The 25,780-nt window shown below is 56.9% G+C and overlaps 1 protein-coding gene across 15 annotated transcripts in view; it reads right to left on the bottom strand.

Annotated features, from left to right (window-relative positions):
* CAMTA1 (calmodulin binding transcription activator 1) overlaps positions 1-25,780 on the bottom strand; it is a 954,794-nt gene that overhangs the window by 98,514 nt on the left and 830,500 nt on the right. For all 15 annotated transcript variants that reach the window (XM_032301111.1, XM_032301103.1, XM_032301108.1 and 12 more), the window contains 3 exons: positions 23,867-24,020; positions 3,461-3,601; positions 91-1,937 (listed from right to left, as the gene is read on the bottom strand). In XM_032301111.1, coding sequence (XP_032157002.1) covers positions 91-1,937; positions 3,461-3,601; positions 23,867-24,020 — 2,142 coding nt within the window. The remainder of the gene's footprint in view (positions 1-90; positions 1,938-3,460; positions 3,602-23,866; positions 24,021-25,780) is intronic.

Here is a 25,780-nt window from a genome sequence, read left to right as displayed (position 1 = left end):
CACCTGCATCCCTTAGCTGCATGGTGGCACAGGGGCTGGCGAGGTGGGTGGGAGCGGGGGTGACAGGTGGTGGCAGCAGTGGCAGCTTACCTCGGGGTAAGACCACTCCGGGGAGTAGTCGGTCACCATGAACACCCGTCCGCTCTGCTGCAGCATGCCCAGGGTGCCCTGGGCCGAGGCCGCCGAGACCACCTCGGCGACGTGCATGTAGGCCATGGTGCTGGCCCCGCCCTCCGAGCTGCTCAGCTGCAGGCTCGCCTGCTGGGGGCTGCAGCAGGGCAGGCACATCTCCGCTTGGGTGAAGGGGGCCCGCGCCCCGTCCTCTGACTGCGAGAGTGCCGTGCTGTCCCCCGACACCAGCTGGTGCCCATAGATGGTGCTGCTGCCCCCCTCCACGGAGATGAAGTCGTTGATCAGGTCGGAGAACTGGTTGCTGAAGGAGACGTCGAAGTGGTCCAGGCTGAGCTCCATGTTGGAGGCGTTGCCGATGCCGGGCTGGGCCACGGGGTAGAGCCCCTGCACCACATTGCCCGGGAGGATGGGGACGCCGCCGGCGCTGCGGATCACCCCGTTGGTCTCAGGCTGCAGGTAGTGCTCGGAGCTACAGGCCTGCAGCTCCCCAGACTTGAGGAGGACCTCGCTCCCTTCGGCTGCCTGCGAGGTCTCCATGGTGACCTCCCCTTCCGCCGTCATGGCCTGGAAGTTGGCCTGGAACTGCATGAGGTGGAGGGAGGAGGTGGACTCTATCCGTGTCTCCACGTGGCCGCTGCAGGAGCTGGTCTGGGATGAGGCTTCTGTTTTCACCGTGGGCATCACGAAGGTGCCCCCAGAGTCACTCAGGCTGCTGTGGGCGTTCTGCTCGACGGGGAGGGGTTTGCTGGCGTCCTGCAGGAAGAAGCTCGGGGAGGGGGTCTGGTGGATGTGGGGGCTGTGGCCTGTCTGGCTGAAGCTGGACGTGTAGTCCTTGTTGGAGTCGATGGCGCTGAAGTCCATCTGCTCCAGGGTGGTGCTGGGACTCAGGCCGCCGCCCGACGGCAGGAGGCTGGAGCCAGCGGTCAGGGTGAGGGAGCTGGCCGCCGCGGCCGCTGCAGAGGAGGAGTATGCTTCTTTGGCCATCTGCTGTTCGAAGGAGGTGTCCTCGGTCTTGATCTCCTTGGTGAGGACGGTGGTGAAGCTGAAGCTCCGCTCCCCGGGCGGCGAGTGCCGGATGTTGGAGCTGACCATCTCGGCTTTCAGGCCTCCGCCCCCGTACGTCTGGCCCTGCTTTGGGTTATTAAGGAAACAGTCAGGGTCAAAGTTCATGGTGGTTTCTGGAATCTTCCGACTACCATCGAGGGTGGTAGAGAGGACCAGCTCTTCGGACACGTTGGTGGGCAGCATGGACAGGCTTTCCGAGCTGCCCGTGGTGGGGAAGGCGAACTTGTGGCCGTCGGAGCTCACGGCCAGGACGAGGCCCTGAGAGGCGTCAGGCGAGAGGAGGTGGTGGTTGGGGCCAGTGGTGGGGGACATGGTGTACACGGCCTCGTTGGTGACCTCTGACATGAACACCGTGGCACTCTGGGACAAGCTCCCCATCACAGAGGCCACCGCCATACTGGACACGCCTGTGACCACCGGGCTGTCCACCATGTCTGGATCGCTGTTGAGCCCACTGCTGATGGACACAGGGGAGCTCTGGGTGGTGTCGGGGACCTCCACCTGGTTGGTGGAGGAGACCTCGGTGCTGCTCTGGTGCAGCAGCACGGGCTTGGCCACCTTGCCGTTCCTCTTCTCGCGGCTGGAGCCCTTGCTGTGGCTGTGCTCGTGTTTGCCCTCAGACACGTCATTGTGCTGCACCTCCGAGTGGCTCCCGTACCCCCCTGTCCGTGGCTCCACCTTCGGCGAGATGATACGGTGTTTGGCACTGTTACACTTGTGATGCACACTACTGCCAGCTCCTGCAGAGATCAGAACACCACGCACGCACACACACGCAGGCACCCATGTGCACACACACATGCACACACAAAAAGAGAGTCAGCTCAGGGACCGTGGTGGATCCGCCCCACAGCAGCTGGGGCCCCTGGCAAAGCCCAGGCTCGGTAACCCCCAGGCAGGCCACAGACCCTCAGCTGTTGGACATGTACCCCAAGCCCAGGGGCCGTCCCATGGCCCTTGGACCCTTCTCTAAAGATCGGGGTCTTTGCCCTTGATGCTCTTTTTGAATAGGAAGCACAGGGGAAGTCGGGAAGCAGAAGGTGGAGAGAATGTCACCATCCAGGAAAGTCCCCTCCACCATCAGAGACAGACACCACTCACCTGGAAGGGCTTTTGCTGGCAAGGGGGCTGAGCCTGGGGAGGGTGGCTATGTCCGTATCCTACCCCACCTCCCTCCCCAACTTCCCACAGCTGCTCAGGCTGTGCCCAGTTTCAACAGCCCTGTTCTTCAGGTGCCCTGATAAGGAGCCCCCCGGGGCCTGGCAATCAGAGGTTGACGGGGAGGTGATGGAAAAGCACTCTCAGGACCAGCTCTCAAGTCCTGGGACCAAAGAGCATTCTATACCCTGCTCCAGAGGCAGAAAGGTACGTCAGCCCAGGCCTGTCCTCGGCTCTCTGGGGGTCAAAAACCCATCTCGATCCTAAGCTAGGACAGAGTCCATGCTCCTCATTTCAGATGTAGGCAAGAAACAAGCCTCTGGAGCTGAGCGTTTCTGAGCTCGGCAAAGCCTCCCTGCAGCTCCTCCAGCCCCGGCAGGCCAGGGCGGCTTTTCTCTCCCGCCCATCGGATATTTTCACCATTTTCATTTCATCTGATAAGGGTCACTTTGCTTTTGAGGAAGGGGTGAATTCTCCCCGATCCTGTTACAGCCTCACCACCAAGACTCCTAAATGCCCGAAGACTTCGCAGAGAAACGACACGACCCTCTAATGGGAATATCTAATTAAGTCAGCCCAGAGAGAGGAGAACACACATTTCAAAGAGCAAATACCATTATCAGAAAAACAGACACATTAGGAGAGACAGCGTGGGACGCTTTATGTTCTTGGAGGAGACAGAGGTTAAAGAAAGAGGTTGAGCCTGTGAGGTACCACTGGCGCAGGGCAGGTCTCCCTGAAGACCTCAGTGCCCTGTGGCAGAGGATGCCCAAGAGTGTGGGCCTGAATGGAGGCCCTGAGCCCCGGAGCTCCCCGCTCCCCCAACTCTGCTGCCCCCAGTTCCTGACCCACTCATGGAGGAAGCCGCCCCTCTGGACACAGCTCCCTCCTGCCCAGAGTGGGCTGCCAGCCAGCTGCAGGGCAGGATGAGGCCTAGGGCCTGATTGTGTCTGTGCTGGATGCGGCAGTGCCGCCCGGTCCCTGACTGTCCCCCTCCTCCCTCGCTAGACGTCACGGCTCCCCCCACAGACGACGGCCATGATGGCTGCCTGGTAAGGCCCTTCGGTCCCCGAGGCGCCCGCCTGCCCCGTGAGCCCCTGCTCACCCAGGCTGCCGGTGCAGAGGCAGTTGTGGGTCCGCGGCTGGGGCTTGGTCTGGTGGCTGTCGAGGATCTGCTGCACCAACTGCTCCACTGAGAAGCCCGAGCTGCTGTTCCCATTACTACAGGTCCACTTGATGCCATGGACTGCGGAGAGAGAGGCAGAGGGGCCGTCAGAGCCTGTGGGTGCAGAGGGGGTCTGGGTGGGGGGACTGAGAGGCAGGACCCAGGCCCTCCCTGACAGCAGCCCTCTCTCTGCTGGGAAGCCTATCTTTGATGAGGAGGAGAGGAGGAGGGGGAGGGAGGCCAGGCTGCCTCTCTGGACCCCCTGCTCCCACTGGGGGTTCTGAGCTCTTCCTCCACCTCCTCGCTCCCTTTCCCTATGGTGCAGCCCAGGGAGTGGACTGCATAGTTTTGCTTTTGTTTTCTAAAGTCAGGGTGTACGAGGCGGCTCTTCCAGAAGTGCTGGAATGGAAGAGAAAGGGAACAAGGACGGCAAGAGAGCGGACAGGAGGCGGAGGGACTTCCCAGCCAGGGAGCCTCTTGAGGAGACTCAGGATCGAGATGGGTCAACAGAAGGACCAACGCCGCTCCCAGGACGGTGTGGGGAGGAGCCCCGCCCCAGAGGGCAAGGCTCTGGCTTCCTGCCCTCACCGGACTTCTTCGCCCCAAAGGGATTGCAGATGCAGGAGGGGCCAGTGACGACGGGCAAGGGACTGAAGGACCCACGCGGCTGGGACAGCAGGTGCCTCGGTGCCCAGTGCTGACTGATGGCGGCCATCTGAACAGCTGCCCTGGGTTCTGGGCTCCACCTTCTGCCCTGAACTTCTTCAGTCCCTGGGGTTGGGGCTGGAGTTTCCCCACCTGCCTGGCAGGATGGGGACTGCAAGTCTAAACCGACTTTTCCAGCGGAGCAGTTTTCTCAGCTGGAGCAGACCCAGCCAAGGGGTGGCTAAGTCCTGAGTCCAGGGCCAGGCTCAGAGGCGGTGGATTTGAAGCTTTGGGGCTGGGGCTGGTGCTGGGGCTCCAGGCGCAGAGGAGCAGGGCACAGGGTCGAGGCAGCGAGAGGCCAGTGGCTTTATGGGTATGAGAGCAGCTTCCTTCCTCCTTTGGCTGAAGCTCCTCTCCCACGGCACCAGGGGGACAGCGGCTAACCCTCGCAGCACCGGCCCCACTTCTGCAAAGGGCTCTAGCATGCAGGGGACAAGGACAGCGTCGATATGGCAGGTAGGAGTTGGCTCGATTCAGAGTCAACTGATTGGATTTGAGTCCAGGTTTTACTTATTTATTTGTTTGAAACAGGGTGTCACTCTGTTGCTCAGGCTGGAGTGCTGTGGCATAAACAAGACTCACTGTAGCCTCGACCTCCTGGGCTCAAGTGATCCTCCCACCTGAGCCTCCTGAGTAGCTGGGACTATAGGCATGTGTCACTAAACTTGGATATTTAAAAAAAAATTATTTGTAGAAGCCTGGTGCAGTGGCTCATGCCTATAATCCTAGCACTTTGGGAGGCCAAAGTGGGCAGATCACTTGAGGTCAGGAGTTCGAGACCAGCCTGATCAACATGGTGAAACCCCATCTCTACTAAAAATGCAAAATTAGCTGGGTGTGGTGGCACATGCCTGTAATCCCAGCTGCTTGGGGGGGCTGAGGCAAAAGAATCACCTGGGAGGTGGAGGTTGCAGGGAGCCGAGATCGCACCATTGCACTCCAGTCTGGGTAACAAAAGCGAAATTCCTTCTCAAAAAAACCCCCACAAAACATTATTTGTAGAGACGAGGGTGTCACTATGTTACCCAGGCTGGTCTGGAACTCCTGGTCTCCCAAAGTGCTGAGATTGCAGGTGTGAACCATGGTGCCTGGCCTGGGTATAGGTTTTGATCTTGCTGTGTGAATTTGGGCAAGTTGCTTAGCCTTTCTGAGCCTCAGTTTTCTCTCTTGTCAAGTGGGCATATAGTAATTCCTGTCTAGAGAACTGGGTGGGAGAAAACATGATCTACTTTGTGCGTACCCAAAAAAGGGTAGCTGGTGTCATAACTGTCACTAGTGATGATGGTGATGATGGTGGTGTCAGTGACACTAAGCAGGCAGTACTGGCCCTGCCCTGGGGCCTGGCTGATGCTATGGGGACTGGGCTTGGGGCAGGATGCTTTTTGCTGTGAAATTCACAGACGGCTCAGCCCTGGAACGCTGTGGGAAGATCTCCGTGGTGGCCATTCATCCCTGCCTCTGTTCCTGGGAGCAGAGCACCCTTTATTATAACTCTGATGATTTTCAAAGGAAAGAACCCACGTGCGAGGCCTGGGATCTGGAGGGATGCCTTCAGGGTGCTGCTTTCCTTCTCCGCGTGTGCCGCCACCTGGCCCAGGTGCTGGCTCCCCTTCCTTGCCTTCCGCTCCACTCTGAAGAGGCTCCTCCGAGGTCTGCAGCGCCCTGCCTCCTGCACCTTCACTCATTCCCAGGGGGGTTTGGGATTCTGGTGGGTCACTGAGAGGGGATGGGTGGGGCTGAGTTGCACCTGCCCTGAGCTTGCCAAGCTGCCATGCTCAGAACCTTATGTGACAGGCGCAGGCAGCCAGGTGGCAGCACTGACAGCCCACCTTTCTTCAGGCGAAGAGTGCTTTCATCTTGGGCTCCCTGGAGGAATTCTCCAGCAGCCCCCGAAGCACCTTGCCCTGAGAGCTGGAGGGAAGGCCCAGGGCAGGGGCTTTTAAACATCATTATCGCTATAGGACTCTTTTCTTTTTTGAGACGGAGTTTCGCTATTGTTGCCCAGGCTGCAGAGTGGAGTGAAATGGTGCAATCTCGGCTCACCGCAACCTCTGCCTCCCAGATTCAAGCGATTCTCCTGCTTCAGCCTCCTGAGTAGCTGGAATTACAGGCGCGTGCCACCACACCCAGCTAATTTTGTATTTTTAATAGAGACAGGGTTTAACCATGTTGGTCAGGCTGGTCTCAAACTCCCGACCTCAGGTGATCCACCAGCCTAGGCCTCCCAAAGTACCGGCATTACAGGCATGAGCCACTGCACCCGGCCTTATAGGACTCTTCTCTTAAATAAACCTCTACCTAGAAATCCAATACAGAAGACAGATTACAGCAGAAAGGAGCTGACGGAGGCAGGATGAGGGGTCACAGGCTCTCTGGCCTTCTCCATGCTGAGGGCATTTTCAGATTCATTTTACAGATGAGAAAACAGATGCTCAGGAGGGGAGGTGACAGCCCAAATCACATTCCAGAGAGCACAGGGCAGGATTTGAGACTCCGCTCTGGACCGCTGCATAGGCAGTGGTCTGTCCCAGCTGTGGGTCCTCCTACTCTGGCTGTACCCAGGCCCCAAATAGGAGATTCTGCTGTCATTGGTCTGGGGTGGTGCCAGGTATTTTTTTTAAAGCTCTGCAGAGGCGCCTCGCATGCCGTTAGGATGGGAGAACAGGCAGCTGTGTCCTACATGTAAACTCAGCAGGCAACTGCAAGTCCAAGAGCAGAAGAAACCTCTGCAGAGCTCAGCACGGGAGCGCCTCCCTGTGGGAACTCTGAGCAGGTGCCCCTCGTCAAGCCAGGTCACATGTTCTCTGGAAAGATCCCCGCTGAGTTTGAACTCGGCTCTCTGGGGAGATGAGCTGTTTCCAGTGCAGCCCCACCTCTGGCTTCTGGCCTTCAGGCCACTCCCCACTCCAGGGTCTTGGGTTTCCGCATAGGGAGGCTTTAGAATCCCCTGGCTGGCAGAACCTCCCAGCATTTCAGATCAGGGTCCCCTCTGCTCTGACAACCGCCGACCCTCAGGCCAGGTTTCTGCTCCGATCCCGACGGGCTGCGGCAGCCGCATTCTCTCCGCCACTTGCTCTCCTCCTTATGTTGTGAAGGTTATAAAATGAAGACCCAGTGAAGGGTGACAGATTGCAAACAGAGAGTTTCTGGATGCTTAATGCAGATTACCTACTGTCTTGGCACATCTAATATGCAGATTCCTCCCTCCCTGCTCTGATGTTGGAGGGGGCGGGTGGAGAAAAGCCCCCTCCTCTGAGGTGGTGAGTTGTTAGCGCGGAATATCAAATACCATCAAGACGGCTTTTAACATGTCACGCTCTGCTTCCTGACACGGAACGAATCAGCAGGAAGGGAGGTTTCTATAGGGAAAAAGCGCTCTATGAAAGGAAGGTTAATAGCCACGCATGCTGGCCTCCCCCTTGGCCCCTTCCCCTTTGTAAAGCAGCAAAAGGGAAACTTGATCATGTGACCTCCCATATGTAAGGTCCTGACATGTCATGTGAGGGAGGAGGCACAGAACGAGGAAGGGGAATTCCCAGGAAGGTCATGTCCTGGTGGCTCTGGGTCACGTCTGTCCCCTCCTGCTCACTGTACCTCGCTGGGCAGCACCTGACTCCCCGTTCTCAGGCAGAATGGCCTGAGCTGAATCCCAGACAGAGGGACCCTCTCTGCAGCTTCCATACATGGGGCCTGGGTGGTGGTCCCTGGTCGGCTCAGGTGGCGGAGAGAGACCTGTATCCCCAGGAAGGCTGGGTCAGGGGAAGGACCAGAGAGGAGTGGCAGGGGATGGGATAAGCCATACCCCAGCATGGGGCTCCACAGGACAGAGGCAGGCAGGACGGCCACACTGGCGCCGGGGAAGCAGGATGCTGGCCCCTGAAAAGGTGTCTTCCTATAGCTACCCCAGAAGTCCTGTGCTGCCCGTGAAACACAGGCCTGAGCCCTGTCTCAAACAGGGCTGCCTGCAGAGTCGAGGCTGGAGGTGGCCGTCGCAGGAACCCGGGGCCCACTCCAATGCTGACCGAGTCCTCGTACAAGATGTTTACCCTAATTATGACCCGTGGCAAGGCAGCAGCGCTTCCACTAATATGAATAATCAAAATGAAATCAATGACAACAGCATGTGGCCCATGCTTTGGAGAGCATCTTCTGATGAACAATTTACCCAAGAGGCGGCCAACCGCTGGGAAGAAAGTAATTGAGATCTAGAAGAGAGGGCTGGGGGAAGGCTTGGGGGCTTCACCCCACACGGGGTAGGCTGCCAGCGAGGGCCTCTTGGGTTGCAGCCGCTCCATCCCAGGCCCTCGGGAAGAGGTGCAGAGCTTCAGCGACGCAGGCCAGGCCTGAGTCACATTAGGACTTCCTATTTTCCTCTCAGGAGAGCTGAATTGTCCCTCCCCGCAAATTCATAGGTCGAAACCCTATGACTTTATTTGGAAACAGACCTTTAAGGTGGAAATTACGGTTAAGTGAAGTCACGTGGATGGGACCCTATCCCAGCAGGAGAAAGAGACACTTACAAGCAGAGAAAGAGACACCAGGAGTGCCCACGCACAGAGAAATGGTCATAGGAGGACTCGGTGAGAAGGTGGCTGTCTGCAACCCAGGAAGAGAGGCCCCGCCAGAAACCAACCCCAGTGTCCCCTTGATCTTGGACGTCCAGCCTCCAGGCTGCGAGACGATCCGTTTCTGTGGTTTAAGCCCCCCAGTCTGTGGCACTCTGCTGGAGGTGTCTTAGTCAGCTCTGTGGTGCTGCAACAGAATTCCACAGACTGGGAAGTTGATAAGCATAAGGAACAGAAATGCATTGGCTTACGGTTTTGGAGGCTGGGAGTCCAGCATCAAGGAGCCAGTGCCTGGTGAGGGTCTTCTTGCTATGTCACAGCACGGTGGAAGGGCAAGGAAAAAGAATCCACTCCCAGGAACCCTATGGATAGCAGTTAAACACCCCCATGGGGCCCACCTCCAGACACAGCTGCATCGGGAATTCAATTTTAACATGAGTTTTGGAGGAAAACATTCAAACCACAGCAGGCAGATAATACACTCCACATGGGGGCTCAGGCCTTCCCCATCCCCAGGGTCTCTGGCTAGAGCTCCACACCCACGCTGCTCTATGCACTGCCACGTGTGTGTGTACAGGTGTGTGTGTTTGTATAGGTGCATGTATATAGGTGTGCGTACAGGTGTGTGTGTGTATATAGTTGTGTGTGTATAGGTTGTGTGTAGGTTGTGTGTAGGTGCGTATAGGTGTTTGTGTGTACAGGCGTGTGTGTAGGTGTGTATAGGCGTGTGTGTAGGTGTGTATAGGGTTGTGTGTGTGTGTGAGTGTGTGTGTGTGTGTGTGTATAGTGTATAGTTCAAGGGGTTCTGCAATTAGGGGCTTTCCAGAATGCCTCCCTTTCCTACTACTTTATTTTTAATATAGTTATTATTTTTTGAGACAAGGTATCGCTCTGTCGCCCAGGCTGGAGTACAGTAGTGCAATCTCAGTTCACTGCAACCTTCAGCTCCTAGGTTCAAACAATTATCCTGCCTCGGCCTCCTGAGAAGCTGGGACTACAGGTGTGCGCCACCACGCCCAGCTAATTTTTGTATTCTTAGTAGAGACAGGGTTTTAGCATGTTGGTCAGGCTGGTCTCGAACTCCTGACCTCAAGTGATCCACCTGCCTTGGCCTCCCGAAGTGTAGGGATTACAAGCGTGAGCCACCGCACCCAGCCCATCTACCACTTTAAATGTCACCCTTCTTTCCGGCACAGCTCAGCTCAAGCCCCCACCTCAGGCTCATTCTCAGGTCCTCCCCAAACCCACCAAATCACAGACTCAGGATGGGGCCTGGCACCCGTGTCCTAAGCGGCCCTCGTGGGAATTCAAATGCATGCTCTAGTTTAAGAACCACAGGGATAGAAATCACAGTAGGCTTCCTGGCTGCTCAGGCCTGTCCCCAGGAGCTGGAGTTTGGATCTTGAAGGCAGGCCTTACCGAGTTGTTCACCGCTCATCTCCCATGCTCAGAACAATGTCTGGCACATAGTAGGTGCTTAATCAAGGTTGGTTGAGTGAATGACTGAATGGTCAATTTCTCATTTAATCATGCTCTCCCTAGCACTGATTTTTTTTTTTTTAAAATAGGTTCATTGTTTCCCTCAGTGAACTGTAAGCAGAGCTCATGTCTTAATAATAACAACAAAAATAATAATAGTTATTGGACACATTCTTCAATGTCAGGCAGTGTGTGAGCGTCTTTATATGTTGACTCCAAAAAGAAAGAAGGAAAGAACAAAGCCGGGTGTGGTGGCTCACGCGGGTAATCCCAACACTTTGGGAAGCCAGGGTGGGTGGATCACTTGAGCTCAGGAGTTTGAGCCCAGCCTGGGCAACATGGCGAGACCCAGTCTCTATAAAAAATAAAAAATGAGCCTGGTGTGGTGGTGGGCACTTGTAGTCCCAGCTACGTGGGAGGCTGAGGCAGGAGGATCACCTGAGCCTGGGGAGGTCGAGGCTACAGTGAATGAGCTGTGATTGGGCCAGTGCACTCCAGCCTGGGTGACAGAATGAGGCCCTATCTCAAAAAAAAAAAAAAGGAAAAAAAAAACCCAATGCTATATACCCCACTGAGTGTGGGCAGGGCACGGGGCCGGGCACTCTTCCTGTGGGGGGCGATGGTTCTCAACATGTGGTCCCCGCAGCAGCAGAATCACCTGATACTTGTTAGAAATGCACATTCTCAGGCCCCGCCCAGAACTCGGAGTCAGAAACTCTGGGGTTTGTCCTAATAGGCCTTCGGATGCACACTCAAGTTTGAGAAGCACGGGTCTAGAGATGACATCTTTAACCTTCCAATGATCCTTTGAGGCAGAATATATTATCCCATTAATGCCAAAACTGAGACTCAGAGAAGTTATGTGACTTGTCCAAGGTCACACAGCAGGTGAGTTGGGGGTGAGGAGGGGCTGCAGATTCAAGCTCTTTCCACTGGGCGACCTGCCCAGCTTTCAGCTCTGCCAGGACCAGCTCCTAGCAGGGGGCGAGGAGGGCTGGACGGCCACTCGGTGGTGGACAGAGGAGAAAAGTGACCCCGTTGGGAGGTAGAGGGTCCCGGCCATGAGCAGCAAGTCTCACTTCACTTCCTGGAGGGGGGTCTGGTTTCCCTCGGCTGTCCCATCACCAGGGGCTGGTGACTGTGCAGGAAACTCAGGGTCCCGGTGCTGGACCACGTGCTGTCATCCCATGCTGGACGCCCAGCTCTGTCTCCTGCCTCCTGACTTCGCAGGTGCTGGGCTGTCTCAGAGGGGCCAGACCTTGCTGGCTGGGGCCTTAGTGAGCAGAGGCAACCAAATCCCTGCCTCCCTGCTTGTGATTTTCTCACTTTGGGGTCAGGTCAGTTGTCACTCATCTGGCCAAGCCACCCAGACCAGGGCAGAAGAAACTCTTCCCTGGCCGGGGGCAGTGGCTCACGCCTGTAATCCCAGCACTTTGGGAGGCCGAGGCGGGCAGATCATCTGAGGTCAGGAGTTTGAGACCAGCCTGGCCAACATGATGAAAACCCCATCTCTACTAAAAATACAAAAATTAGCCAGGCGTGGTGGCATGTGCCTGTAATCCCAGCTACTCAGGAGGCTGAGGCAGGATAATTGCTTGAACCTGGGAGGCAGAGGTTGCAGTGAGCTGAGATCATGCCACTGTACTCCAGCCTGCCATCCTGGGTGACAGAATGAGACTGTCTCAAAAAAAAAAAAAAAAAAAAAAAAAACTCTTCCACTCTTCCTTGAGCCTCCCTGGGAGCAACTGGGAGGCAGGGCCTGATGGGAACCTGCTCTTGGGAAATCAGAGCAGGCAGGAGAGGAAGGGGAAGGAAACCTGGGAGGAGGCTGCCAGGAGAACATCTCAGCAACACGGCATCCAAGCCTGGGTGTTGGGGCTTCCCCGGCCTCGTACTGCAGCGGGCGTCATGCCTGGTTAGGGGTGCATTTGGGGGAATTTCTGTAAAACACAAAAGAGCCTAGGAAGGGTTCATTGCAGACCATACAGGATGTGTGGGGCAATGCTTGGCTCCACAACAGGACCTCCTCATTTGGGGTGCGGTGGAGGTGGGGAGGGTCCCACTGAGGGATGGTGGGGGCTGAGGGGCAGCTTCCTCTTGGCTTTCATTCCCGACGTGGCTGCCCCCTGCGTTGGTGGGGACTTCCCAAAGGGCAGAGAGAACCTCCAAGCTCCATGCCCTGTGCTGGCTATATGGGAAGAAGGAGACAGCATTTATAAGCAGTGAGTGCCGTGGGAGATAGGGTGGCAGGACCATGCTGGCCTGGGGTGGCAGCCCCCGTGTGACTGCAGTTCGTTCCCTCATGCATGGCATGGTCTTGGAAACAGATCTTAGGTTTCTCTGGATCTTAGTTTCTTCATCTGGAAAGTGGGTGCCTCTTGTCGGTTCACATGACTGTATGCCACTGGGCCCCATCCAGGCAAATGGCCCCACCCTTGGATCCTGATCAGGTGGCATCCACAGGAGATCTGCCCAGGCCACGGTGGAAAACCCTACAAGAGGGGAAGCTCTCTGCTCTGAAGTCATGCCTGGAATACTTTGGAAAGAAACTGCACGAGGAGACAGAAAGGAGAACTCCGGAAGTCCGCCTCGGCCCCTGGTGGCCTCAGAATGGGTGAGAGCCAGTCACCTGCCTCCAATGCTATGTGGGGCAGTAACTCCTGGAAAAATGACAGGGCAAGGCCACCTGGAGCTTTGGTCACCATGGTAACCACACAGGTGGCACCTGCTGGAATCGACGCTTGGCCTTCCTGTGCACGGGAAGATTTGTGGGTTCTGTGATGAGCAGGTGGCAAGGGCAAGGGGCAGTGTCCTTTTCCAGAGGGCTTTGGGGGGCCTGGTCCTCCTTCTCCACCACCCAAAAAAGGCCCAGAAAGAGGGTGGCTGTTTAGTAAAGCCAGGTCACCTTGGGAGCCAAGAAAGGGTGCTGTGGCCATTTGTCCGGGTGCTGGTGTAAGCTGGGATGCTCTCTGGCAACCCTGGACGTGTGGCTGCTCTCCTTATGAACCATGTGCCAGAGGTGGGCGGGAGAAGGAGCGGCCACATGCCTCTCCCGGAGTGAACGGGCCCCTTCAGAGTCCCCATGTTGTTGACACTAGAAGGCTGTCTCCATGGCGACAAGGTCACTGGGAAATGGCAGCTGGGTTGGTTTAATTTTCACTGTATTCTTGTTGACAGGAATAAAGGCCCTGTTTCAGGTTTCTTGGTTCAACTGGATGAAATTTTCATTAGATTTAACTTCTCATATCCAGACACCCACATACTATTCAATTTCCCGATCTCACCACTCAACTCTCATTCGCCCATTGGTCCTGAGGACAAAATTTTCAGAAATCTCATTTCGAGGAGTGCAGAGGCTGAGGAGTGCCAAGATGGAGCGTGATGGAGCGTGCGGCCGCCCTGTGCACATTCGGGGACCTATCTGCCATGTCCCCAGTGAGCCTGTCATGTCTGCTGCCTGCTGTTGGGGCATCACAGTCCCCCCTCTGCCAGGGGGCATTGGCTTCATCCCAGCATCACACGCCCTCTGGAAAAGGAGAGGATGTTGAGAGCTTGACCTTGCTGTATGCTTTCTTCTTGCAGGTGGGACGGACCTAGTCAGCGAGGGGTAGGGAGAGTCGCCATTCCAGCCAGGCCAGTGACTCCATCGTCAGGAAAGGCAGAGCCTGTGGCAGGCCCTTTGCCTCTGCGCCTGGCCTCACAGGAAATCTCCAAGGTGCTCAGTGACATTCAGAGTGGCATTCTGGAGCCATCCGGGGGCTCTTGGAATCTCCTGATCTGCTAAGTGGCATTGCTACCAGGCTGGGAATCCTTTGCACCATGGGAGGAGTGACTGCTCTAGGAGCACTGGCTGCCTGGCAGTGCCAGAGCCTCATGGTGATCTGCAAATCCGGGTCCATGTGGCCTCTGGAACCTCCTTCTCCCTATTCTGTCCAAATTGCAGACCCTTCCCCCAGGCACTGCTGGGGCAGAGACGCAGGGAACTTGGGAGTGATCAGCTTTATCCTGCCCCTTCAGGCCACTCCCAAAAAGGGGCGGGGGACCAAGTGGGATTCTGGATGCTTCCATCTTGCTTCTGTTAAGATTGCTCTAGGGCCTTGGACTCAGGTGCCTCCTCGTGCGTTGGGAGGTAGCGCCACAGGGAGCCAGGCTCCATCCGCAGAGCAGCTGCCTCAGCTCCAAACTACATGACCCAGAGCCTTCCATTTTCTAAGAGTGGCTGAAGTTATGGAGATCTGAATGCTGGCAATGGATTCTAACTTTGACAGAACCACTCCCTGGCATCGAGCGGGTCTCAGCATCAGCTCTGGATGGCAGTCAGGGCCCAGGACATGAGTGAGGCCCCCTATCCCCAACACCAGCACAGAGATGCACCCCACAAAAGGGGGATCCCTGTCACAGAAGCAGCTGTGCGGCCTTGAAGCAGCTCTGGGCAGCCCGGCGCTGGGAGGGAAGGAAACCAAATGCGGTATTTCTCTCCCTGTCCTACTTGGGGGCCAGATTGGCTCCATACAACTATCTGGAGTGAGAAATCAACACTGCAAAACAAACCCGGGTCCTGGGAGCCAAGGAGGAAGCAAGCCCCACGCTCAAGTCAGCTGCTTCGTGCCCACCCTCTGCCATCCTCCATGCCAGGTGGGAAGGGGGCTGCAGGCATTCTGGCAGGAGCCAGCAGGAGGGCTGGGACCCACCTGGAGATTCCAGGAACCCACGGTGCCTGCTCCTCATGCCAGCAGCTCCTTCCCAAAGGGAAGAGTAAAAGGCAGAGGAAATCCTCTCCAGGACCCCCCAGCACTTTCCCCCATGACTCCCAGGCCCTGCAGACACAGGCAGGAAGCTGGGCCTCTGCTCTCAGGGACAGAGCTGGCGTCCCAGACCCTGGGCCTGGCTGCCGCAGGGGCACCGATGTGCCTCCTCTTATACAACCCCAGCACTTCCCACAAGGGCAAGTCAACAAGTGTCTGGCAAGGCCCCACCCCGTGCCAGCACCAACACCTCAGCAGCAAAACAAGGAAAGCTCTAGAGTTGTATTTCTTAACCCAGAGTCTACGGAAAGTCCTCACGTGCTTCTGAAACATCCAGAAATGATATATCCAGTACTCTGTGCACGCCGGGGCATGGCTTTCTCTGGGATCATGGCTAGACTAGACGCCACGTGGCCTCCAACGCCGGCCCTCCTCCCTGGATGTGAGAACCAGCCGATGCCTGAGGAGGCCTGTGGCTTAAAGAGGTGCTGGCCCTGCTCTTGCCTGGCCTTGCACCAGAGGCTGCTATAGGCCGGGGTTCCTTAAAAAGTATAGGGGACCCCAGCACAAGAACCTAGCTTCTTAAAACACTCAGTGTCTGCAGCCCACTCCAGACCCGGGGAGTCAGAATGTCTGGGAAAGGGCCTGCCTTTCAGCCCCTCCCAGGGATTCAGAGGGGAGCCACTGTCTCTGCTCAGGCTTTTGGGAACAGGGTGGCCTGGGGGGCCCGAGCTCACTCCTGACATTCAGCCCTTCGCTCCTATCCCAGAAGTCTCTACTCAGAGGCAGGGACACTGGGCACTGCGACATGCTTCTAAGTGAACACTGCCCACCAGAAAGCTCCTCCAACAGCAGTCCTCCCTCCCTCGCCGGGCTGAACCCCAGCCTCGTCACTGTGCCCACACCTGTAGCTGCCTGGGGGAAAAGTCTTTACAGCTCTCTTCTCTTCCCTGTTTTTTTTTTTTTTTTTTGAGACAGAGTCTCGCTCTGTCTCCCAGGCTGGAGTGCAGTAGCACGATCTCGGCTCACTGCAACCTCCACTTCCCAGGTTCAAGTGATTCTCCTGCCTCAGCCTCCCAAGTATCTGGGATTTCAGGTGTCCACCACCATGCCCAGCTAACTTTTATGTTTTTAGAGACGGGGTTTCACTTTGTTGGCCAGGCTGGTCTCAAACTTGACCTCAGGTGATCCACTTGCCTCAGCCTCCCAAAGTGCTGGGATTACAGGCGTGAGTCACCGTGTCCTCTCCACTCCTCTTCTTTCATCTTTCTTTTCTTGAGATAGGGTCTTGCTCTGTCAGCAGGCTGGAGTGCAGTGGCACCATCTCTGCTCACTGCAGCACTGAACTGAACTCCCCAGGCTCAAGTGATTCTCTCACCTCAGCCTCTCAAGTAGCTGAGGCTGCTGGTGTGTACTACCACATCTGGCTATTTTTTCTATTTTTTGTAGATACAAGGTCTCACCACGTTGCCCAGGCTGATCTTGAACTCCTGGGCTCAAGTAACCCTCCCACCTCTGCCACCCAGAGTGCTGGGATGACAGGCATGAGTCACCGTGTCCGGCCATCTTTGTGGCTTTTAGGCTGGCTGCCATCCTTCCCCAATGGGCTCTGGCTGAGCCTTAGGGATACCTGCTGCTAGTCAGGCTGAGAGCTCCCAGCCCATCGTCCCCGACCTGCCAGATCCTGATACTGGATCAGGATCGACTGAGCTGGAGAGGAGAAAAGATGGACACAGGCACCTCTATCTACGGCTGCCTGCTGCCAGTTCCAGCCCCACCCCAAGCCTGACCCCAAGCCCCACCACTCCAGAATTACAGAGCGGTCCCCAACCACCTCCCAGCTCATCTCAGACACCAGGTCCAGAGGCAGGGGTGGGACAGGCCCTCGCCTGCAAGCTCCTGGTGGCCTGGGCCGGTGAGTCAGGCCTCCCCGGGCCTCCCTCCCTTCCCCGCTCCCCGAGCGGGTCCGCTGCCACTGGCCACCAGGTGGCGCTGGTCGACCAGGAACGGTTCCACCAGCCCCGGGAAGGAAGCCTTTCACCAGGATTACAATCTAAGCAAAAAACAAAACAAATAAACACCCCCCCCCCCCCCCCCCCCCGCTTTCTGGATCTTCTGTCTTTGTCTGAAAAAATATGAGAAAACAAAAGGCGCATTGAACATACAACCCCAGGCTTGGGTACTGGCAACGGCGAGGGCCTCCGGGACAGAGGGAGGGAGGCTGGGGGCTCTGGGGATCGGGGACTCTGTGACCTGACCTCGCCCAGTGCGAGCCGGGTCCCTGGTGCCACTAAGCAACCGCTCTGAGCAGATTTCTCCTCCACGGCAGCCACTGCTCAGCAACGAGGGGCTCCTGTCTGCAGCCAGCCCGGCCCAGGCCTGGTACTGGAAATGGTGAAATGGTGTCGGGTCTCGGTGGCACCGCCTGACAGGTGCTGGAGGCTGGCAGAGCCGACACCCTGGCCCCTGACAAACCAACAGGCTGCAGGTGAGGACCTGGGTGTTAGGGGAGATAGACTGTGGCGCCATGGCAGTACAAACAAGCCCACACTTGCCAGGGCCTCCACCCAGCTCAACGGGGCCTCCACCAACTCACTGTGCCTCCACCCAACTCACCAGGGCCTCCACTCTCAGTCATCAGGGCCTCCATGCACCTCACCAGGGCCTCCACTCACACTTACCCGGGCCTCCATGCACCTCACCTGGGCCTCCACTCACACTTACCCGGGCCTCCATGCACCTCACCAGGGCCTCCACTCACACTTACCCGGGCCTCCACCCAACTCACCAGGGCCTCCACTCACACTCACTAGGGCCCCCACCCAACTCACCAGGGCCTCCACTCACACTTACCTGGGCCTCCACCCAACTCACCAGGGCCTCCACTCACACTTATCYGGGCCTCCACCCAACTCACCATGGCCTCCACTCTAAGTCATCAGGGCCTCCATGCACCTCACCAGGGCCTCCACTCACACTTACCCGGGCCTCCACCCAACTCACCAGGGCCTCCACTCACACTTACCCGGGCCTCCATCCGACTCACCAGGGCCTCCACCAAACTGACCAGGGCCTTCATCTAGACTCCCTATGGCCTCCACCCCACACTGATGGCCTCCGCCTCCACTTTCACCATGGCCTCCACCACCTACCGTCCCCACCAGCATGGAGGCGAGGTTGCTTTTGGAGGAAGTGTGGTGGTGGAGGTGCTGAATCCCCACCCACTCGAGCCCCTGGATGCATCGTGTGCCCGTGCAGAAGCATGGAGGCGCATGGAGCACCTGTGTGGTATGGGTGCAGGGTGGATGCAGGCCCTGGGGCTCTGCTCACTCCATAGCCAGCCTTCCTGCTGCCCCACCCCAGAGGCCTGAGTACTCTGGTCCGATGCCAGCAGAGCTCTGGGATGATCAGGCAAGGCAGAGCTAAACCCTGAGGCGGCTGGGGGAGCTGCCTGCTGACCTCCAGTCCTTCGAGGCCTGCAGGAAGGCCCAGGCCTTGCTCACGGCTGCAGGACCATCTGGCCAGCCAGGGCACTCCAAGAGGAGCCCCCAGGCAGGACAGCCGGGGCAAGGTCCCCACACAGGAAGGGCTGTGAACATAGCTTAAGTCATACCCTCATCACTCACTGTGGATGGGACAACCTCACCAACAGCTTGCTGGGAAATGCCTGGAGTGCCATCCCCCTCCTGGGCTGCCAGGAAATGGGCAGGGTAGAAAGCCACGGGCGCTCAGGGCAGAAAGCCTTAGGTGCTCAGAGGGAGAGGATCTTCTCCGAGGAGATGGTGCCATCTGGCTTTCCGTAGGTTCCAGTGGAGCCGAGGGTGCAAGGTTCGAAGCAGTTTAGAACCCTGTGGCTCTGAGCAGCCCAAGATCACTGAGCAAGTGCCTGCCAGCCTGGCAGGACAGAAGCACAGAACCCAGCCTGGCACAGCAGTTGACTCCACTCAAAGTCGCCTCTCAGCAGCTTACCTGGGAGGAGAGGACCCCCCTCCAGCCCCTCACTCGTACTATGGGGGTTGCTGGATGCAAAGCTGGCGCTCTCAGACCAGCTGCATTGGAGCAGACCCCAGAATTTCCAGGATGAGACACACCGAGCTTTAGATCACGTGCGTACTATAAACTCCAGCCCTCAGACAGTGCTCCAGACAGTCATCGCCACGCCTTGGACTGAGATGAGCAATCCTGTGCACTTTGAGCCAGAAAGCTGAAGCCCACGGGGCACCTCAGGCTGAGCACAGCTCTACTCAGTCCTGAATGATTCACATGCAGAACCTCTTTCCCCAAAATATGTTAGGATGGAACTATGTAGCAAAACACTACACTTCCCAGACTCTCTTGCAACTAGGAGTAACCACACGACAAAATTCTGTCCAAGGACACAAGAGTATATATGCAACTTGCAGGCCCTGTCCATAAAAGGGAAGGAACTCACCCTCCACATTATTTTCTCCCCATCCCACTGGTTGGAATGCAGTTGCAATGGCAGGAGCTGGAGTAGCCATTTTGGACCACGTAAAAGAGGGCAACGCCTCTCAGAATGAGGAGCAGCCACCTGGAGGGAGGCTGGGTGGCCGATCCCTGGGGCTGCCACATCAACCCTGAATTTCGATGTGAAAGCCAAAGGAGCTTCCCTTTCATTGAAGCCACTGTTATTTGGTCTTCCTCATAGTGGCAGGGCCCATATTCTTGTGATTACAGAAGGGATTCCAAAAGAAAGAAAAGCTCTCCGGGAATGTCCTGGGAATTCCTATCACCATCTTCATTTATTTCTCTCTCTCTCTCTCTCTCTCTCTCTCTCTCTCTCTCTCTGTGTGTGTGTGTGTGTGTGTGTGTGTGTGTGTGTGTGTGTGTTCATCTGGAGGAAGCATTCCTCAGATCGCAGGTGGAAGGGAAGCCCCCTTCTGACCGAAGGGCACAGTTGCAAGGACCAGCATGGAATTCTCAGAATCAGCCTGGCTCGTAAGATTCCCAGGGCACAGGGCCACGGAGCCCCCATCCTCGCAGCAGGCGAGGCAAAGGCTGCAGAACCAAGTCTCCCTTTACCCCTGAGAAGCACAACATTTTGATTAAGCCGCTGACAACTCCGCTGTCGGGCAGAGAAATTTGGAAACATCAGGAAATCAAACTGTGAAGTCTTTGAAGTCCCATGATTTACGTGCAAATGGGATGAAGCTAATGCGTTTGGCTCCAGTGTTGGGTGGGGTGGCCCGCCCGCTTGTGGAACCAAATCTGAGGTCTTCTTGGCTCTCAGCACACCTCTGCTTTCCCCAGACACGCTTAGCTGGTGCTGTGTGTGTGCTCCAAGCCTGATCGGCACCTGAGCCTTCTCCTGCAGCCGCATTTCGAGGGCTGTGTCTCTGTCGTCTGAGCCGTGCGCGTGCATGTGCGTGCCGAGTAATTGTGTGCAGCTCTGCTTCTCCCCCCGCCCCACCAGACACCAGAGAGCCGAGTGTTATTAGATTTATGGGGAGTTTGTTGTAGTTTTACATAATTTTCTGATGCACTGCAGATTTTTGAGCAGGCGTTCATAGTTTCCTCCAGTTCAGCGTCGGAGGCCAGCTCCAACCTGGCTTCCAACCCCTGGAGTTCATAAAGCCCAATTCCCCTGGCCCAGCCTGGAGGGAGCATTCCTGTCTGATGGATGGGCAGCTCCAGGGAAAATGGGGAGCCTATGGCTGAAGGAGAAGGGCTGTCTTTGTGTGTTGAGAAGAATTTGGGGGCCCCAGGCCAGCAGCCTCCGACTACAGGAGCAACCTTGAAAGGCATCTTTTCCCTTGGGGGTGCCCCCTTGGCTAATCTCTGGCTCACACAATCTCCTGGAGCTTTTGCTGGGGCTCAGTGTGGTTGGGCTGCTCCCTGGCCATGTGGATGGGGCCTTTGTCCAGCAAAAGGGCTCTCATTTTCCAGTGGAATCTGACAAGAGGAACTCCTTCTAGTGACCTAAGAAGGAGCAGACAGAAGGCTCAGAAAGACCAGGAAGGAAGGCCTCCTCCTGAATGCAGACATGCTTTGAGCGGGAACTCCCCGCTACATGTGGACACAGAGGGCTGGGAGGGGCTCCAGAACCACCTGGACCCTGGTCACCCTTTCAAGGCAAGAGTCCTTAGGACCCTTATTTTATTATTATCATTACTATTTTGAGACAGAGTCTAGCCTGGAGTGCAGTGGTGCAATCTCGGCTCACTGCAACCTCCATCCCTGGGGTTCAAGCGATCACCTGTCTCACACTCCCAAGCAGTTGGAATTACAGGCGCCCACCACACCCGGCTCATTTTTGTATTTTTAGTAGAGACAGGGTTTCGCCATGTTGGCCAGGCTGGTCTCCAACTCCTGACCTCAGGTGATCTGCCTGCCTCCCTCCCAAAGTGCTAGGATTACAGCTGTGAGCCACCACACCCGGCCAGGACCTTATTTTGAAAGCATTGACTAAGCCCTAGAGAGGAAGTTCCAGGCCACCTCCTTCAGCCCTGGAGTGCACTCAGCCAAGGGTAGCTTCTGTGGGAGGAAGCCGAGCCCCCTGGAGTGACTCCACCTCCCAGGAAATGGGACAGACGTGCATCCTCAGCCCTGGAACACGGTGCGCAGAGGTGGAAGAGCAGAGCGGGCCCCGAGCTGGCTAGAAGTGCTTGGTCTTCGTGCAGAGGCTGCTGGATTCTTGCTCCCACTTTGCAGAAGGGGAACTGGAGTGTGGAGAGGAGGCGGGCAGCCGTGGAGCCAGGACGGGCACGCGCCTCCTGACTCGCCAGCCCTGACTCTTTCTATCGCCCTGGCCGGGGGCACCAGCGCTCCTGGTCAGCAGAGTCATAGTGCTGGCCCCTGGGGCGGTGTCTAGGCAGGACCCAATGTCGGTGCCAGCCCAGCACAGTGATGTGCCCCCTAGGTACTGAGTGGAAGGGCAGGCAGGCAGGTCTCACAGCAGGGTCCCGGCACTGTCGCCTCAGACTCCTGGCCTCTGGCCTGGCTTTGGGAAGGTGCCACTGAGCAGTCTTGGCTCTCGATGCCAGGACGCTGCTGTGTTTGTCGCTGCTCAGGACGCTGGCAGGGCCCCTCCCCTCCACCATTCCGAGGATCCTTCCAGGGTCCTGGGACGCCCAGCCCTGTGCAGAGACCCTGAGCACTTCCCGGGGTAGCCCTGCCGTTCCCATGCTTCCCTGTGCCGCCGCAGCCTTTCCAAGAGGCTCATGAGGCCCCTCCTGGTGAAGTGGGCTGGGGGCGGAGGCTGACATCTCCTGTGGGGGTTTGGGGGATTGAGAAGGCCAGGGCACAGGGATGTGAAGGCCCAGCAGGGTGATGGGAGGGCCTGTGGAGAGGCTGAGAGCTGAGGGACAGGTGGGGTGAGCAGGCAGAGGGCAGGGGACGGCAGGCTCTGGGGAGCAGGGACCGCAAAGGCGGGAATGGTGCAGAGTCCTGCAGAGGCCGGGGCTCAGGGTGGGGCTGCAGGCTGTGCTCAGGAGCGTGTTCGCTGAGTGTGCGTTGAGTGGGCGCTGTGTGTGCACTGAGTGTGTGCTGTGTGCGCTGAGTGTGTGCTGAGTGTGTGCTGAGTGGGCGTTGAGTGGTTTTAAGCAGGGAGGGGTGTGGCCAGGCCTGCATTTGAGGAGGAGGCCCCTGGGCTGCCTGGCTGTGGGTTCCAGGCAGGAACACTGAGGCCAGCCTGGTCCAAGCCTCCGCTCGGGGTACTTGGCTGGAAGGACAACACGTGAGAAGCTCAGTCTGGTGGTCCAGCCCTTGGTGGGCAGGCCTGTCACCCACCGGGAGGCCTCCCTTGCCACAAAGACCCCTCTGTCCCTCCTGACCCTTGTCCCCAACCTCAAGGCTGGGAGCAGATCCCTGAATCTGAGCACACAGGGGGCTCTCAGGATCAGCATCACTGCAGGCGCTCCTGGCCTCAGCCTGCACCCGCCCAGGCACGGGACCTTGATCTTTCCTCTCAGCTGCAGGAAGGACCTTTCAGTCCCCTGCTGTGTATGGTGACCAACAGCTGCTCCCTCCCTCCAGCCCAGCGCCAGGGGCAGTACTGCTTCCCAGTGAGCTGCTGACCCACCCCTCAGGCCCCGCTGATGGTAGGTCTTTGCCCTGAGCCCTGGCCATCGACGCTCCTGGACCCCGTGGGCTGCGTGTCCAGCACTGGATGGCCACCATGCTCTTCCTGGGTCAGGACAGCCTGCAACTCATGTTTGTTTTCCCGAGCCCTGCTGAAGAGGGGGCAGGAGACGCCACTGAGAGCCAGTGGCTGCCAGGAGCTGCGGCCACAGCAACACGGTACGGAGCCGCCCCAGCTCCCCGGACGCACTCGGTGTTTTGCATTCTGTGATTTGCACCTGACAGATGCTTCAGAAAGCACCACTTTGCTGACAAAATGAAATCCAGCTCAATTACCATCATCTATTTGCCACCCAGCCTGGGAGCCGAGGCGGGCCCTGAGTCCAGGAGGTGGTGGCTGAGCCCAGAGCCCGCGTGGACAGGCAAGGCAGGAGGCAGGGTCCGCTCCCGCTACCCCTCCCCGTTCCACACTGTCCCCCCCCAGCCAGCTTCCACTCCTGTCTGTGGCCCCGGAGACCCAGTCCTGGCACACTCTTGGCCTGCCCCTCCCCTATAGGCTCTGTGTCTCCAAACCTCACTCTTTTTATCTGTCGTGTGGGCCTGGCATCTTGTGCCCTGGCTGTTGTATAGGGAGCTTACGAGGGGCCAAGTGAAGGCAGGGCCAAAGCTAAGCTCACAGTGCCACTGTCATCCCAGCAAGATGGTGCTCCACAGCTGCATCCCCAAGGCCACAGAGGACCTTCCTGGCCCCACCCGGTTGACACCAGCCTGGCCCCCAGCGTGGGGGTGCCAGGCTGGCCAAGGCCACTCACACATGGGTTTCAGCTGCCCGATGAGCTCTTCTTTTGTCCATTTCGCCCACTCCTTCTTGTCGGTGTTGATGGAGCAGAGGATGGGGCCGCAGGGCTTGCCGCAGTCCTCGATGGCCGGCACGTTCAGGTAGTGCACCAGGACGATGTCGGGGTTCTGTAGAGAGAGCAGAAACTGGCAGCATGAGGGTGGCATGGAGCCCACCAGGGTCAGGGCCGCCCCCAACCCCACAGGTGTAGGCACAGACCGAGGCCCCAGATGCCCAGCTCTCTTGACCTCGCACTGCTGACAGTTGCAGCCAGATGGTTCTCTGTGGTGGGGGCTGTCTGGCGCATGTGGAATGTTAGCAGCCTCCCTGGCCTCCACCCACTAGATGTCATTAAGTCCCTCCCCCTCCAACTGTGACCCCTGGAAAAGTCTTCAGACATTGCTCAGTGTCCCCTGGGGAGCAAGGTCACCCTAGTGGAGAAACTCTGACCTACATATCAGCTTATATGTGTGTAACTGAGAACCACGGGCATGAGGTCAAATTCCCTCCAGCCCAACATCCCCAACCTCACACCATAGACACTGCCCTTCCCCTCCCTCACACCCAACACACGTTTCCCCCTCACAGCTTGTGGGACACCCCCAACACAGGCATCATCATGCACTTCTCCCCAAGGGGAAAAGGAGCTCCCAGAGCATAAGGCCTCTGCTGCTGAGGGCTGGAGCCCCTTTGCCTTCAGCCATGGTCTTTCCCCTCGACAAAACAGCCCCACAGCACTTTCTTTTTCTTTCTTTCTTCTTTTTCTTTTTTTTTTTTTTTTTTTTGAGATAGAGTCTCACTCCATTGTCCAGGTTGGAGCTCAGTGGCATGATCTTGGTTCACTGCAACCTCTGCATCCCGAGCTCAAGTGATCCTCCCACCTCAGCCTCTAGAGCCTGGGAATACATGCACATGCCACCACACTTGGTTAATTTTTGTATTTTTTGTAGAGATGGGGTCTCACTCTATTGGCCAGGCTGGTCTTGAACTCCTGGGTTCAAGGGATCTGCCAGCCTTAGCCTCCCAAACTGCTGGGATTATAGGCATGAGCCACTACACCTAGCTGGTGCTTTCCATCTAAGCAGTACCCAGGGGGGAGCTGGTGCCCAGATCTCCAGAAACTCCTCCCTGGGAGAGCTCTTCCGTCATCCCATCCATCTCTTCCACTCTTTCTTATAGGTTTCTGGAGGGGAGTTTCCAGAACGTCTGGGCACGAGCTTCCCCCGCTGGTATTCTGGGAAGGGGCTCTCAGTCTGAAGACCTAAAAGGCCCAGTTTGTCTCAAAATGGTTCTATTTAACTGTTAGCCCCTTCCCATCACATCTTATTAGGAATATCCTCTGTTGCTTCTGCCCGCTGAGCTTGGATAGGACATGCCAAGGGGCCTTTGTGAGGCAGCAGTGTTGCCAGGATGAGCAGGGGGACTTCTGTGGCTTTCTCATGGTCCCCCAGAAGACAGCATTGTCTATTTGGCCACATCAGTACTGACAAGTTTAAGAAAGCAATCCTGTAACTTTCTGGATGCATCTGGATAAGCCAGAAAAACCTAGCTTAACCCTCCCATCTCCACCAGAGGGCATTTCCGGAACCATTTCTCTTTCTCTCTTTCCTTCCTGCCTGCCCTCCCTGCTCACTCTTTCTTTCTTTCTTTTTTCTTCTTTCTTTTTCTCTCTCCTTCCTTCCTTCCTTCCTTCCTTCCTTCTCTCTCTTTTTCTTTCTTTCTCCTTCCTTCCTTCTTCTTCTCCTTCTTCCTCCTCCTCTTCTTCTCCTTTCTTCCTTCCTTCCTTTCTTTCTTTTTCTCTTTCCTTCTTTCTTTTCTTTCTCTCTCCTTCCTTTCTTTCTTTTCTTTCTTTCTTTCTTTCTTTCTTTCTTTCTTTCTTTCTTTCTTT

This window comes from Sapajus apella, unplaced genomic scaffold, assembly GCF_009761245.1.
Source record: "Sapajus apella isolate SASKATOON/1434 unplaced genomic scaffold, GSC_monkey_1.0 scaffold43, whole genome shotgun sequence".
Taxonomy (NCBI): Eukaryota; Metazoa; Chordata; class Mammalia; order Primates; family Cebidae; genus Sapajus; species Sapajus apella.
This window is presented reverse-complemented; position numbering and strand designations above follow the sequence as displayed.